This window comes from Colletotrichum aenigma (genome assembly GCF_013390185.1).
Source record: "Colletotrichum aenigma strain Cg56 chromosome Unknown KSG_Cg56_contig05, whole genome shotgun sequence".
NCBI classification, from domain to species: Eukaryota; Fungi; Ascomycota; class Sordariomycetes; order Glomerellales; family Glomerellaceae; genus Colletotrichum; species Colletotrichum aenigma.
The window spans coordinates 4,592,824-4,606,957 of NW_023500911.1; the positions used below are offsets into that span (position 1 = coordinate 4,592,824).

Here is a 14,134-nt window from a genome sequence, read left to right on the forward strand (position 1 = left end):
CGACGCGAAGAGATACGGAAAACGTGTTAACGTCACCCGAACTGCCCCAACTACCGAAGAAGCAAGCGTGTTCTCGGCAATAAGTCCATCTGAAAACGTTCTGCCTTGATTCAGTTAGTCGGACGCCACCAGAAATTGGGTCGGACTAGCACCCCACGAAATTGAGGTCCATGACTTGGACAAATTGCGTGTGACATTTATGCAAACTTTTCAAGGCTCGGTATTCAATGACAATGAAGCTTGGAATATTCCTTATTCCCCAAAGGCTAACTTGGGTATTGTTCTTTACGTCTGATGTGCCCCGCCGTATTGTAGCAACTTTATAGCCCTCCAGCAAAGACACTGTCGAAGTGAAGCCTCCCAGGCCTCTGAATGTACGAAATTAGCAACTTATATTTCTTCTTTTTGCACTTCTCCTCGACTCCATCAAGCTGTTACCAGTATGCGAAGGTATTCCCCAAATGGAAGTGAGGCTTGGTTTGTCCCAGACCGCGGCTGTAGTTGACGAGGAAAGTGTCGACTGTCTCAATGTCCAGACCGTCCACGACCTGAAAAGTCGTCGGCCGCAGGGTACCATTTTCGATCAAGTTTGGCAGCACACCCCAAAATTCCTTCGTGGTATGCGGATATTTCATCGTGTTACACAACACTTGGTTCCGAACGTAACCAGCAAACTTTGACCCGATTCGAGACTCGTCGACATCGCCTAGCTTGATCAACGCGGCCAAAACCCCTCTCTTGTGGCTGGGGAGAAGCTTGACGCCCAATGTCTGCCCGCCTGAGCCGCGCCCGACGCAGTCCACAGCGAAAACCAATCTGGTTCTCAATCTGAGATTCATCCAGTCCGCGGTCAATAACAGTCGTGGCCCCGAGAACCTTGAGCTGGGACTCTCTTGCTTTCGATGCCACCACAATGATATTCCCAAACTTCGCTAACCGAGCCAGCTGCACGCCAAAGTTGCCGGTAGCTGTCCCGCCACCGATGATCAGGATTGATTCCGCGCTGTAGTTGCATTCATCCTTGTCGGCACCAAAAGGACTGCGCAAGTTCAAGCCAGTCTTGTGAAGCAAGGCAAACACCATGGTCATGGCGTTCAGCGGGAAAGTCGCCGCTTCGTCAGCGCTTATGCCCTTCGGCAGCGGGGCTGACTGCCATGCCGGTACGACGCAGTATTCTTGGGTGCCAGTACTGTCCGCAGAAAACGGACTGCCGAACGCGAAAACACGGTCGCCAACCTGGTATTGGGTAACATCGCGGCCGCAGCTAACGACTTCACCAACGATATCTACTCCTAGGGGCGAGGGCAAGTTGTCTTTGATGAACAATCATTATCTTTTTCCCGAGGCATCATGGGGGTTCACTTCCAATGTTTAGTGTGGCTTGACACCCAAAGGAGAGGAGAAGCAACAACTAGAACGAAAACTTACATCCAACAATTGATACTTTCAAAAGAATTTCGTCCTCCTTTGGAACTGGAGTTGGCCGTTCAATGATTGATGGAGGCTGCTGCAGGGTGTGGATGACAAGGGCTTTGTGGGTAGACATCTTGGCAATATTTTCCGGCAGTGTCTGTTGTATTATTTGAGTTCACGTGTCGAAAGTTTCTTTTGATATAGCAAGAGATGCCGTGTGGTGAATATTGCACTTTCATACCTAGACGCTGCATACTTTATATGAAGTTGAAGTTCCGAGATTAGTGAACATCGTTTGTGGCGCTCTAGAAATTGGTAAGTTTCTACTTATCTCCACGGACTTACAATTGTCGCAAAATCCAATTTCGTGACAAATATTCTTCTTAGCGTAAGAACGGCAATGTGCAGGATACTAACATCATCGGCTCATCAGCAAGATGGAGAGTTGATTTCACGTCTTGTGGCTGATTCACGCCCGCTACTGATGGCCGAAACCCGCAGTTGGGCTCAAGAAATCAGTCTGATTATTGATACATTCGAGTCGATGTTGTTTAACAATGCGTAATACTTCTGATATTAAGCAGCTTGAACTAGACGTGTGGATGTTATTGAGATGACGATCTGGGTTGACATATGCAAAAGCTTCTTGGATTATCGGGAGAGTTCCTCGTCTTCCATAATAAGAATAGCTAGGTTGTATAGTATGAGCTAAAAGGGGTTAGTCTTGCTGAGTGACTAGCAGGATTACTTAAGATGTGCTCCGCTGCTTGATCATTGGTTTCTTTACCGGCATGAAGCCTCATAGTCTCTGCATTTCCTGGATTACCCCCAGAATTATCCCTTTTTTGCAGAAGACTCGATGAAATATACCACATTTTCTCCGTCCCAAGTTCCTGGGATCACCGGTTGTCTGACTTCAGGGGAGACGTGAACGTTTTGATACCTAGTAAAAGTAGATTTCATGCCAGTAGTAGCTCATTGAACCGCGAATGATGAATCGCCTATCTTTGGGGCAAGAGACTAATGGAAGTCCTCGAAAAAGCATTACTACTCGACACTGCGCGATGAACGACGCGATGTAGTCACCGTACGCCTTTACTGTGAAACTACTGCTGTGAAGATTTAAACCATGCCTTCTAGAGAAGATGCTAGCTCAATAGTTGCAGGAGGCTTCGCTGTGCAAAGCTAAGAAGCCTGCTTATATTCTCGCTCAATTCGCTAGAGCTGAATTTGAGTTCAATGTTTCCAGCTTCAACGAAATATGTACCTCCCTTTGTCATCACCAATTGTCCTGCAATGTCTGCCCCAAAGTCAATCCAACTTCCAAGACGAACTAACAAAACCGACTAAACCCACCAGAGACGGCGTGTGCTATTTAAAGTTCACAAACCCGGGGCCGAGCATGCGGAGAAATGACGCAAACGCCTGTCCAGGCCCCTCCAAACCCCAGCCCCGGTCCCTGTAGATCCCCTCACCGCAGGGCCGAAACATCAGATGACTATGGCTGAAACGCCAGTGACGTTCCCGCCCAGCGGCCCAAACGGCGTTTTCTCTTTCTCTTTCACAAGCCTCCTCTCAAGCCTCACTCTCACTCTCACTCCGACTTCTCAACCACGTGCTTCTCAAGCTGCAATCTCAAAGACAAACACGACGAAGCCCCTGACGGTCATTACCACTTGCGACAACTACAGCAACCTCAGCACCCAAAGCCAAGCTTGGCATAGTCAATTGACAGAAAGGCATCACAACCATGTCCAACAAAATCATCGCCAACATCGACACCCCCGACCCCTGGATCATCGCCGGCAACGGCCGCTTCTACTTCACCTTCACCCTCGACAACCGCATCGAGATCTGGTCCTCGCCCACGGTCGAACACTTCCACAACCCGCAAAAGTCCACCGTCTGGCACCCCGCCCCGGGCACGCCCTGGTCCGTCAACATCTGGGCCCCCGAGCTGCACTACCTCAACGGCCGCTGGTACATCTACACCTGCGGCGCGCCCCGGGGCGTCGGCAACCCGGGCCACCGCACCACCCTCCTCCGCTGCTCCTCCCAGGACCCCATGGACGCCTCCGCCTGGGAGTTCCTCGGGCCCCTCAAGGGCATGCCCGACCACTGGTCCATCGACGCCACCGTCTTCTCCCCCAACACCCGCGACCTCTACTGCTGCTGGAGCGGCTGGCCCGTCGGCGACCACTCCGACACCGAGCAGGACCTCTTCCTCATCAAGATGGCCGACCCGGAGCACGCCATCCGCGACACGCTGGTGTGTATCTCGCGCGCGGAGCTCGAGTGGGAGCGCCCCGACGACGGCCGCCGCGGCGTCAACGAGGGCCCGTCGTGGGTCGACATCCCCGGCGTCTTCCGCGGCATCGTCTACTCCGCCGACGGCAGCTGGACGAGCCACTACAAGCTCGGCCTGCTCCCGCTCGTCGGCCAGGACCCGCTCAACCCGGCGTCGTGGGCAAAACGATCGACGCCGCTGCTCAAGAGTCATAAGCGCTGCGGGGGGCCGTACGGACCGGGGCACGCGAGTTTTCTACCTAACCCGCGAGACCGCAGCCGCGTGTACTGCGTGTACCACGCGACGGCGGGCTACGGCGAGGGCTGGGCGAACCGGAAGGCGCGGGTGATCGACATGGGGCCGGAGTGCTTCGCGCCGAACGCGCATCCGTTGTGTTGCGCGCTGGAGAACCACATTCCGAAGCACCACAAGAGAGATAAGAGCGGCTCCTGTGTCATGTCATGACATTCGTGTCTGAGACCGATGCTCACCAATAATTCATGTAAGATACTTTGTCTTTCGTCAGGTAGATATAACGAAATGAGACGATGAATAGTGAAAAAGCTTGTTTCTGCACCTGAGGCCTTCTGTCTTGAGTCCTTCATATCCGCCACACCGTAAGTGGCTTGATTTCTCACCAAACTCAGTCTGCCATGGAACCCAAAACACACGGTCCAAAGAAGGGAAGACAGGAAAACCCATCCCATCAAATCTCCCATCGCATGAACTCCCGGATGAACTCCCGGCCCTTCCTCTAGCACAGCCCTACTCTCCAAAACGTTGTTTTGAACCTCTCCAACAACAGTTAAGTGCCACCAGACGGCTCCGGCTCCCGGCCCGAGAGCCACCACATGTACATCCCCCAAGAAAAGGGGTCCGATCACCACTTTTTTCTTTTGTCTCTTCTCTTGTTTCTTCATCACCCACCGTCTGTAGCCACAACCGGCACTTAGGCGTAGGTACACCTTCGAAACCTCAGACCCTTTGACCAAAACCACGCTAGAAGGTTACAAGATTTCGCCCGCTCGGCGTTCGCTGGGCCTAGCACCCCCCAAGGCTACTGGTTGTCAGCAAATAAGACGGCAATCCGTCGTACGGACCCTCGTGCATGGCGCATCCTGCGGGTAAGCGTTGGGTCGCTCGCGCGCGCCGCGCCCGTGGGAAAACATTGCAGTGGCAGTGTTCGGTGAATCCCCATCTCCAAGGCCGGTGCGCCGCGTTTTGCAACAGCATCTCCGCGAAACGTGGCAGCCTAGTGTCTATCATTGTTGTTGTTCTAGTCAGGTCCTGTAGTGAGCTCCTCGAATCTGCCAAAACAAAACTTGGAGGGCGTCTTCTTCGCGCGTTTCCATTCTTCTAGGTCCCGTATTCCTTCCACGAGGTGGCTTTCCGTTGTTGCTATTCCTTCTTGTCTTTCTGTTCCTTCATCAAGCATCTGCGCAAAATGAGGTCCAACGAGTGTACGCATAACCACGTGGCCGCCGAAACGCCCTCAACACCAAGAATGGCATCGCCAACTCCCACCACCACCCCGTCCAGCCCAGCAGCGACGGCGAGTAGCTCATTCTACCACTACACACACCTCGAAAGAGACCAAATCCGCCTCGTGGTCCTCGAACCCGCAACCACCCCATCAGACCCCCTCGTCTGTCGCATCTTGACATGCCACCGCAACGACGCGCCTCCATACGAAGCCATCTCCTTCACACCACCCTCCGACGACAAAACCACGACAACAATCACCGTCCTCCCGCCCATCCTCGCCCCGACATCGCCAACCCCTCTCCAAATCCCCTCCTCAACCGCCGAGGCCCTCACAACCCTCCGCCTTCCCACCGGCCCGCGCACCCTCTACCTCCCGGAGCTCAGCATCAACGCCTCCTCCCCCTCGGAACGAAGCTCCCAACTCCTCCTCATGCCCTCAATCTTCCACGCCGCAACCCGCGTCACAATCCCCCTCCTCTCGTCCGCAAACCACACCGAAGCAATAACCTACATCTCAACATCCCGCTTCCGCAACCCCTCCCCCTCGACCCTCACCCTCCTCCACTCCCTCTTCGCCCACCCATACTTCTCCTCCACGCTCTCCATCCTCCACCTCTCCCGCGCCCGAAACGCCGTCATCATCCACCACGCCCTGGAAGTCCCGCTCTCCAACTTCTCCCTCGCAGCCCGCCTCCTCCCCCTCCACGCCCCCATCCTCCAGCCCGTCCGAAGGCTCAAACAGCGCGGCTACATCTCCACCCTCACAACCTCCCAATTCGTAAAAGCCCTCTGCGAGGCATCGCCCTGCTCCACCCCGGACCCGCGCGACCGCGTATTTGCGTTTCTGGCGCTGTACCCCTTCCCCATGACACGACCGCAGATCGACTCGTACCGCCGCTCGGGGTTCTTCTCAGGCGACGCCAGCAACGCTTCAACCCGCGGCAAGGGGGAGGCTCTCGAGAGGGTGGCTAGTGCAGTCGAAGCTATCGAGGATGAAAAAACACGGCGGCGGATGGTGAATTACACGGCCCCCGTGGAGACGGTGTACACCAACTTCGCGACGCTCCTCCTCGAGACCACAGGGCTGGACTTCCTCTCCGCGGTCCAGGGGAAGGGGAGCGGTGTGCCGAGCTGGGTTTCCGACTGGCGCACCCCCAATACGCGGACGATATTGGCGCATCTGCCGCTGACGGAGTTCAATGCCGGCGGCGGGCGGGAGCAGGCTTTCCGCATCCTCACAGGGGAAACCGGTGCGAAGTTGGAGGTTCCGGCCATCTGCGTGGGGGACGTGAAGACCCTCGGGGAGGCGTGCGATGTATCCTCCCCTGGGTGGGAAGATATCGTCTTCCGTCAGTGGAGGGGCATTCTTCAGGCAAAGACAAACACAAAAGAGTGTCCTGCCAAAATAATGGAGCGCTTCATCCAGACGATCATGACCGACTCCGACGATGAATACGTCGATGCCCGAAGGGTAATCTGTCGACGACTGTTGGTTCCGGAGGAGAGACGCAAGGTGGAGAGCAAGCACCCTTTCGAGGGGGTAGACGAGGAGGCCGTGACGAAGTTGCGCATTAGCTGCCACGGGCGAAGGTTCTTCATCGCTTCGAACGGCGGGATGGGTTTGGTAGCGAGTGAGAGCCAGGAGAGGGACTTCGTTGCTGTGCTGCCTGGCGCACGGCTGCCGTACAGCTTCCGTCACCGGTACGATTCAGCGTCGGCCGAGGTGGAGTTAGTCGGTGAGTGCTTTGTGCACGGGATCATGAAGGGTGAGGCATTTGGACGGGGTACTTCATTCCTAAAGCGAGACATTCGCATTTGTTAGACGTAGCTTGGTATATTTGGCGTTCAGGTTTCACGGGACAGCAAGCGAGAAGGGCACCGGCGATAGACCAATATGGGCAAATATATTCAATCTCTCAATTGAGGCAGTCGTGTCTATGGTATCATGGCAGTGTATACGCCCATCATTATGATTATGCAGGTTTCCACGCTCGATCATGTCGTTACTTTCATCGCACTAATAGTCAAATGCGCTTCTCGCTCCGTCGGGATCAGATGCCGTTACTAGCACAGCCGAACACTTTGCCGACGGTACCGGCCTCGAATTCTTGGATAATGCCCTCGACACTCGCGTAGGTTCCGGCGGTCAAAAACAGGAGGCCAGTCAGGATGATGATGATGTTGAGCGCCATGGAGAAGAGGTCGACGAGCTTGTTCGGCTTGGGGACGCCGGCGCGGTTGTCGGCGCCTCGCATGCGGAAGTAGGCGACTCCCCAGAAGACGAATCCGAAGAATGAGTCGAAAAGCGAGGACATGAGGGACAGGACTGTCAAATATTAGAAGAAAATCTAGGTTAAAGACCAGTAATACTTACGGGAGGAGAAGAATGGAATGACCTCGGCAATCAAGAACGCCAAGAGCCACAGGGCGACTGCGCTTGTTAGCTGAGAGCTTCCGGATTGATACAGTCATCACTCACGCAGAATGGTGGCCCATGAACCCCAGCCGATCACGGTGTGCTCGTGCAAGTGCTTGGTGCCCTTGAACAAGCGGAAGAAGAGGAAGCGGGCCGACACACTGGCGTACAAAACACCGAGGAAAATGAGCGTCGGAATCATGAAGGAGAATGACACCTTCTTGTACACGTCCTCGAGAGACCCAAAGGCCGGCGCGGTCATGTACTGGTTTCCGGTGTAGGCGTAGATGACAGCTCCCACGATACTGAACACGATGATCTCGCCGATGGTGACGGCCCACAGAGCTTTAGGGAAGTCACGCGGGTCCTTCATCTCGGCGATGAAGCTGGGCAGGGTGATCTGGCCGATGAAGGTGTAGCTGATGTTCAAGAAGGCGTTCATGCCGGACACAAAGGTGGTGCCGGCGACGGGAATGGCGGTGACGATGGGGTTTCCGCCCGTCTGGGTTACGCCATTCGCGTTGACGTAGGAAGTGCGGGGATCGTAGCCGGCGGGGTGCGCCTGGATACCAGCAAAGATGGTCGCCAGCAGCACCGAGATGAAGGTGAAGGCGGCCGAGGCAGTTCCGGCCTTGGAGAGCGCGTCAAATGTCCGCGGCAGGGACGAGATCCAGCAGATGATGGTGACAACGATGGAGAAGACGACGGTGCGGCAGACGACGGGGTCCGTCTCGGTCATGGTGTTGAGGTACTTTGCGCCGACGAGGACGTGGAGGCCCTCGAAGTTTGTCAGTTGCTGTTCTCGGAGCGTCCACTGTGTCACTGACTTGAATGAACTATCGATTGTTAGCATGGCGTGAGATATTGGTGGGCGCTGCAGACGTACTGTGTTGTTCAGGATGAACATGACGGCGGTGGCGTACCAGGCCCATTTCTTGCCCCAGAAGAGCATCTGGCCAATGTCACAAACGTCGCGCACCTCAGGATGCCTCAAGCAGAACTGCCAGAGAACCAAAGATCTGCGATTGTGAGCGGGAAAGTCTGAAGTTGCAGGCAAGAGGCTACTGACGTGTAGAGGACGATCAACGCAATGACAGCCGTGAGAATCAGTCCTGGGACGAGACCCAGAATGCTATACGACCACGGAAAACTCATGATAGCCTGCCAAAGTCAGTCAATCGCGTTTCCTCCATCACCACAATCCTAAACTCACCAAGCAAATGTACTCGGAAAACAGCAACCCGGCAGTCTATCCCACATGATTAGCACACCTCTCCTCCCAACCCAAGCTCACCGTCGCATCATGCCGCACCTTTTGCCAGCTACACGTCCTATACTTGATCGCGTGGCCATCCTCCTCGGCGAGCTGCTTGCCCAGGATCGCATCGGCGCTGACGTCGCTGTCAGAGCCGTCCGCAAGGCCCTCCTGCACGGGTGCTATCCTCGGCCCGACCTTGGTGTTCCGCCCGCCGAACCAGGCGCTCCATCCCGTCGAGCCGCCGCCGGACTCGGGGTCGGCGCGCGCGAAGTTGAGCTCGGAGGCGACCTTGTCGCTCTCGGGCTGGCGGAGTTCCTTGTCCATGGCGGAAGACCTCTCGATTGTGCAATTGAAGACGTCCCGGTGGATTTCGTGGTGTAGCCCGATTGAGGAAAACGGGTGATGCGATGAATCGCTCAAAGGCGACTGTCGTCTAATGATGCCGCGCCGAACGAGTGAACCGTGAGGAATAACGATGCTATGCGACGACGATGGGGGTATGCGACGGAGGGCGCTGCACGGTTAGGGACGTGGCATGTGTGTGGGAGTGCGAGAGAGGGAACGGATGGAGGGGAAGAGATGAAGTAATGTCAGAAGTTGAGAACAGACTGCGAGCGGCGCACGGAGGGAGGGGAGGATGATGACGAGGAGAACAGGTCGAACAACACGTGGGACGTGCAGGTATATGAAGTCAGGTAAGGCAGAGAAGAGGGAACGACGGGAAGAGGAATGATCAGCTCCCCCATCGAGTTGCAGTCGCAGTCGCAGTCGCAGTTCGATTCCTTCAGATACGGGGACGGAAGCATGGAACATGGGACATGGGGTCTTGGACGCGGGTTCCTTGCCATGAAGACGTAGGTGAGGTACTCTTTGCATGCAAACTGGGCATGAAGCTACATGCTGCACACATGTCAAGCTACTGCGTATTGACACTAGAGCAAATCAAATGGGAAGAAAAAGGGAATTCGCCTTTCCCGCGGAACGAACATGTGCAGCACGAACAGGGAGAAAGTACATGCCAGACACACATCCCGCCAGGCGAAATCCCATGTACATCCTCCATGGGCAAACGAGAAACACACAGCTCCCGCTAGCCTCTCTTCTTCTTCCTCCACAGAGATTACGATAACCGCAGCGGACGCCAGCCACCCAGTAGGAAGCTAGCAAAGACCAACTCGCCAACGCGGGAGGTAACGATGTGGCCTGGAGGGAGGGGAGGGGAGGGGGGGGGGGAGTGGAAACGGAGTCCGCCCCGGGCAGAGATTTCACCACGCCGGCCTACGACCGACTTTCTCTCAGTACTTCTTAGTAAAGAATGCGCTTTTTCCAGGGCACGTCATCGCGGGATGCGGCGACGGCGTCGAACCACGCATCTCTCCCCTACTGCCGTCGGCAATAACCAGACGTAAGAGCCAGCCCGGACTGCCCTTAGCGGCGGGCCAGGCGAACGTTTGCTTGCGCCTCCAAGCCTTGCCTCGACGGTCTGTCCGTAGTGGTCGATAAAGAGCCAATTGAGTCGGCAGGTTGGCGGATGCAAAGAGAACAGGGCAGGGATCGGCGGAGAACAAGCATCGAGGGATGCGCCACCGGGAAAGCTTGGTGACGTCGCGTCGGTGTGGCCCGGAGGTTTTTACTGTGCCCATTGCCAAGCGCAGAGTCCAAGAGATGGCCAAGTGGCCAAGAGATGAGGCGACCTCTCGGCACGCGGGGGAAGAGGAAGCTTGGCAGGGCCATTTGCGTTCCTCGGTCGCATTGTTTGACTACAACCCGCATTCAACTGCGCCAGCACCTCGACGACTCAGCTCGGGTTCGTCGCTGGAAGAGCTGCCCAAGGAGAATGAGAAGGGCACTCTCTGCCGAGTCATCTTGTTTACTGCAGCGTCGCATACGCAAAGATGCTTCGGGCTTGAAACTGGGGACGCCAGACACCACCAGCGATGGCCCCAGTGCGCGGTCTGGCAGACGAGCTGGGATGTAGCATGCAGCATGCAGGGTCAGCTCAGCAGCGGAGAAACGACAATCAGCATGGAACCCAAGCATTGGACGCGCCGTGGAACGGGTGGCAGCCCACAGGGAAATACTGCGTGAGGCGGACAGGCTTTTTCTGCTTCTTCATGGTGGTTACGTCGAGCGAACACACACACACACACTCACACACCTAATGCCATTTTGACACTCTCGGAAAGGCATGAGGCAACTCTGTCCAGAGACAAAACCAGTGAAAAGACGAGATGGCACAGGCAAGCGGGATAAACGCGGGAGCATCGTCCACACCCAATACAGCTTCTGTTCACAAGTTCCAACTGCGGTCGGGATCATGGCTGCTCCCAAAGAGAACGTTTGAACCCTGATGGAACACTTAGCAGCCGTAAAGAATTGCGCCATCGGAATTCACAATTGCATCAGACGGGAGACAAAGTATAAACTGGCCATCCGATTCGACGGCGCATATGAGCCCTTGCCCGTCTCGCCGTTCTGGGACGATCTGGGTTCCTGGACTCGATGCGCAGCCGGAAAGCAAAAAAATGCAAAAGGTATTTTCTGAAAAATGCTACCCGTAAAATGCAAGGAACCGTAAAACTCCACCGTCCATGCTTCCTTCTTCCGTCCGAGATGGGTGCTGTTCTGTTGGCCCGCAAACAACAGGCCGTCGTCCATGCTCTGATGCCAGAATGCCATTGCGTCTAAATACATAACACCATGGTGATGATTCCTGTTGTCATCATGGCCATGTTTCCTCCATGCCGTTTCTTCCCATCGTAAAATGCCGTCGTCTCTCCTCAACCACCTCAAGGCACCTGCGTCTCGTCGAAATCACACCACCTGCGAATAACCTCATCCACCGCCTGGATCCCCTTCTTCGACGCATCGATCTGGAACCACTCCCGGTGCACCGACGTGCACCCGTCGCAGTTAATCGGCCCCGCGTGCAGCCCCATGCCCTGCAGCTCGAGGTGAATCAGCCGCTCGACGCGGTGCACATGCGGCACCATCCGCGGCTGCTCGCCCGACGCCTGGCTGGCGCCCGGGATGTAGGGGTAGTACCGCAGCACCTCGATGTCGTACGAGCACTGCCGCGACCACTGCTGCATCCGCCGCTGCACGTTGGCCGCCCGCCCGATCTTGATGAGCATCTTGTTGTCCGGCGCGCCCTTGCTCGCGTGCGCCACCGCCGACGCGACGTCGCTCGTGCGCCGCTGTCTGCCGCCCCCGCGGTCCGCTGACGGCGGGGAGAGCAGCCCGCGCGCCTCGTTGACGGGCGCGCTGGCCTTTTTGGACGTCGCCATGATCCAGAACATGTAGATGTAGCCCGGCTCCTCGGAGCTGCCGTAGGGCCGCGCGAGCTCGGCCATGAGCGCCGATGCGACGGACGGCTCGGTGGTGCCGGGGATAAGGGCGAGGTACTGCGCCGTCTGGTGCTGCGAGAGCGGCTGCGGCGAGGCCTGGTTGGAGGAGCTCTTGTGGGAGTGGCGGCTGGACGTGCTCGGGCGGCCGGGGTTGCTCGTGCTCGCGTTCGGGGAGAGGTGGGTGTTGGAGGGGCGGGAGGAGGCTGGCGGCATGGCGGCGGAGCCTCCGTTCTGGACGGGACGCGGCTGCGGGCGCGGCGGGATGTTTTCTTCCTGGGGATCTTCGCCGAACTCGAGGGGGATGGTGAAGCAGCAGCAGAGGGTGATTTCCCTCCGCGGCCTCGACTGTGTGCTGTATCCTCCCTGGGGCTTCTCGCCGTCTGTCGATGCTCCTGCGTTCGGTCGCGGGCGCTTGTTCTTCTTGCTCACGTCGGAGCCGATGTCGACGAGGCCGAGGCGGTCTGCGAGGGTGTCGATGCTGGTGCGCTCTTCGAGGATGGGCTGGCCGGAGACCCGGGGCCCGGGGCTCGACTGGGAGGAGCGGCTGGCGGCTTGGTCGCGGTGGTGGTGGCAGTAGAGCGACTCCTCCTTGACGGTGGGCGAGAGGCGCTTGCCGCGGACGGGGGTGACGGGGTTGCGGCAGAAGTTGCCGTTGGTGGTGAGGCCTTTGCATGTCGTGTTAGGGTTCTTGGAGTCGGAGCGACCGAGGCGGTCTTCCGGTGTGTTGGCAACGTAGCCCATCGTGTCGTGTATCTCGGTGTCGTCTCGTGATGGTGTTTCGGATGGTCGGCCGAGGATCGTGACAATGGTGTTCCGGTGTTTTTGCTGCTACCTTTGGCAGATTCGAAAAAAAGTCGAAATATTCCTTGAGCAAGACAGCAGCGACTGGGTTGAAATACGGGATCCGCAAAGACTGCGATGATGATGCAACAACACTTGGCAGCGTGAGTTGGCCTTGCTTGCTCCCCCGGACTCACGAACACGTCAAGGGCAGAGCAGGGCGTGAATCAGGGCCAGACCGACCGGGAGGTGATGCCAACGTCAACAACGGCGGGTCTCTCTGTCCGTCTCGCGACCTGCAGCAGCATGGGAGGTGAACAAGCGAGAGGAAGCATGGCTTGTGGGTGGTGACTGGCTGCGCGTTGGGCTCCTCTTGACTGGGTCCTGGGCGTGGACTCGACGTGACCGGGTCTGAGTCGCTGGCCGCTGGACTCGAGGCCACACGCGACACCGCTGTCCTCTGCCCGCCCACTGACCCCCCGGTGGTTGGGAGGGTCAGTCCAGGTCAGGTCACGTCTCGGTTCTCGCGTGCTGCTGCCTTCGTTAGGGCATTGTCGGTCGCTTTCGGGGCTCGCGACAGGGCGGTAAGCCTGCTTGAGCGCCTGCATGGGAAGAGGTGGGTAACCGGAGCTGAGCTGGAGCTGCACGCGATGTCATCCCAAGGTGAGGCTTGGACGGCACAGCCACGCACGGCCACATGCACGATGGTGGCTGGGCATATTCACTTCCAGCCACCCGTGCCTGGCCACTTCAACCTAGCCACATGTTGCAGCCACACTTCTAATGCATCAGCCACAAAACACCAAGAAATCATCGTGAGTCTCAAGCCGGAAACCATACAACGTGGGGAGCATCCAGTAGCGAATGGCAAGAGGAACAACTGTTCTTGAAATATCTTGATCATTGCGCACAGATGACTTAATACTTCAATCTCACCACGGACATTGGAGAGCAAGTAATGTTAGTTCTCGAGTAGGTGTTTTTACAGAAACAATACAGTAGAATGATTTACTACGTAGAGCGACTACACCTCAAATCCAGCGTTTTGCAACCATGCTACTTCTCATACCGCGTATTTCTTCCTCCACCAACGGCTCCAATACGACGACGTCGGCTCCAATCCCCGTTTCCGACGTACAAAGGTCCCT

At 56.7% G+C, this 14,134-nt stretch overlaps 5 protein-coding genes across 5 annotated transcripts; 2 read left to right on the forward strand and 3 right to left on the reverse strand.

Annotated features, from left to right (window-relative positions):
- Positions 1 to 434: 434 nt before the first annotated feature.
- On the reverse strand, positions 435 to 1,546 carry CGCA056_v008863 (Reticulon-4-interacting protein 1-like protein; the record flags this gene model as incomplete). Its single annotated transcript, XM_037324110.1, has 3 exons — positions 435 to 706; positions 813 to 1,313; positions 1,429 to 1,546. The coding sequence occupies 3 exons, from the start codon at positions 1,544 to 1,546 to the stop codon at positions 435 to 437; spliced, it is 891 nt and encodes a 296-aa protein (XP_037178229.1).
- A 1,617-nt stretch (positions 1,547 to 3,163) lies between these two features.
- On the forward strand, positions 3,164 to 4,165 carry Araf43A-4 (Extracellular exo-alpha-(1->5)-L-arabinofuranosidase; the record flags this gene model as incomplete). The annotated part of the gene is made up of 1 exon (XM_037324111.1): positions 3,164 to 4,165. The coding sequence occupies one exon, from the start codon at positions 3,164 to 3,166 to the stop codon at positions 4,163 to 4,165; it is 1,002 nt and encodes a 333-aa protein (XP_037178232.1).
- A 979-nt stretch (positions 4,166 to 5,144) lies between these two features.
- On the forward strand, positions 5,145 to 7,007 carry CGCA056_v008865 (uncharacterized protein; the record flags this gene model as incomplete). Its single annotated transcript, XM_037324112.1, has 1 exon — positions 5,145 to 7,007. The coding sequence occupies one exon, from the start codon at positions 5,145 to 5,147 to the stop codon at positions 7,005 to 7,007; it is 1,863 nt and encodes a 620-aa protein (XP_037178231.1).
- Positions 7,008 to 7,236: 229 nt separating this feature from the next.
- Positions 7,237 to 9,183, reverse strand: mtr-13 (N amino acid transport system protein; the record flags this gene model as incomplete). The annotated part of the gene is made up of 8 exons (XM_037324113.1): positions 7,237 to 7,511; positions 7,560 to 7,616; positions 7,665 to 8,379; positions 8,429 to 8,437; positions 8,488 to 8,620; positions 8,671 to 8,762; positions 8,815 to 8,850; positions 8,896 to 9,183. The coding sequence occupies 8 exons, from the start codon at positions 9,181 to 9,183 to the stop codon at positions 7,237 to 7,239; spliced, it is 1,605 nt and encodes a 534-aa protein (XP_037177821.1).
- A 2,465-nt stretch (positions 9,184 to 11,648) lies between these two features.
- Positions 11,649 to 12,947, reverse strand: mug113 (Meiotically up-regulated gene 113 protein; the record flags this gene model as incomplete). The annotated part of the gene is made up of 1 exon (XM_037324114.1): positions 11,649 to 12,947. One exon carries the CDS (start codon positions 12,945 to 12,947, stop codon positions 11,649 to 11,651), a length of 1,299 nt encoding a protein of 432 aa, XP_037178233.1.
- Positions 12,948 to 14,134: the final 1,187 nt, after the last annotated feature.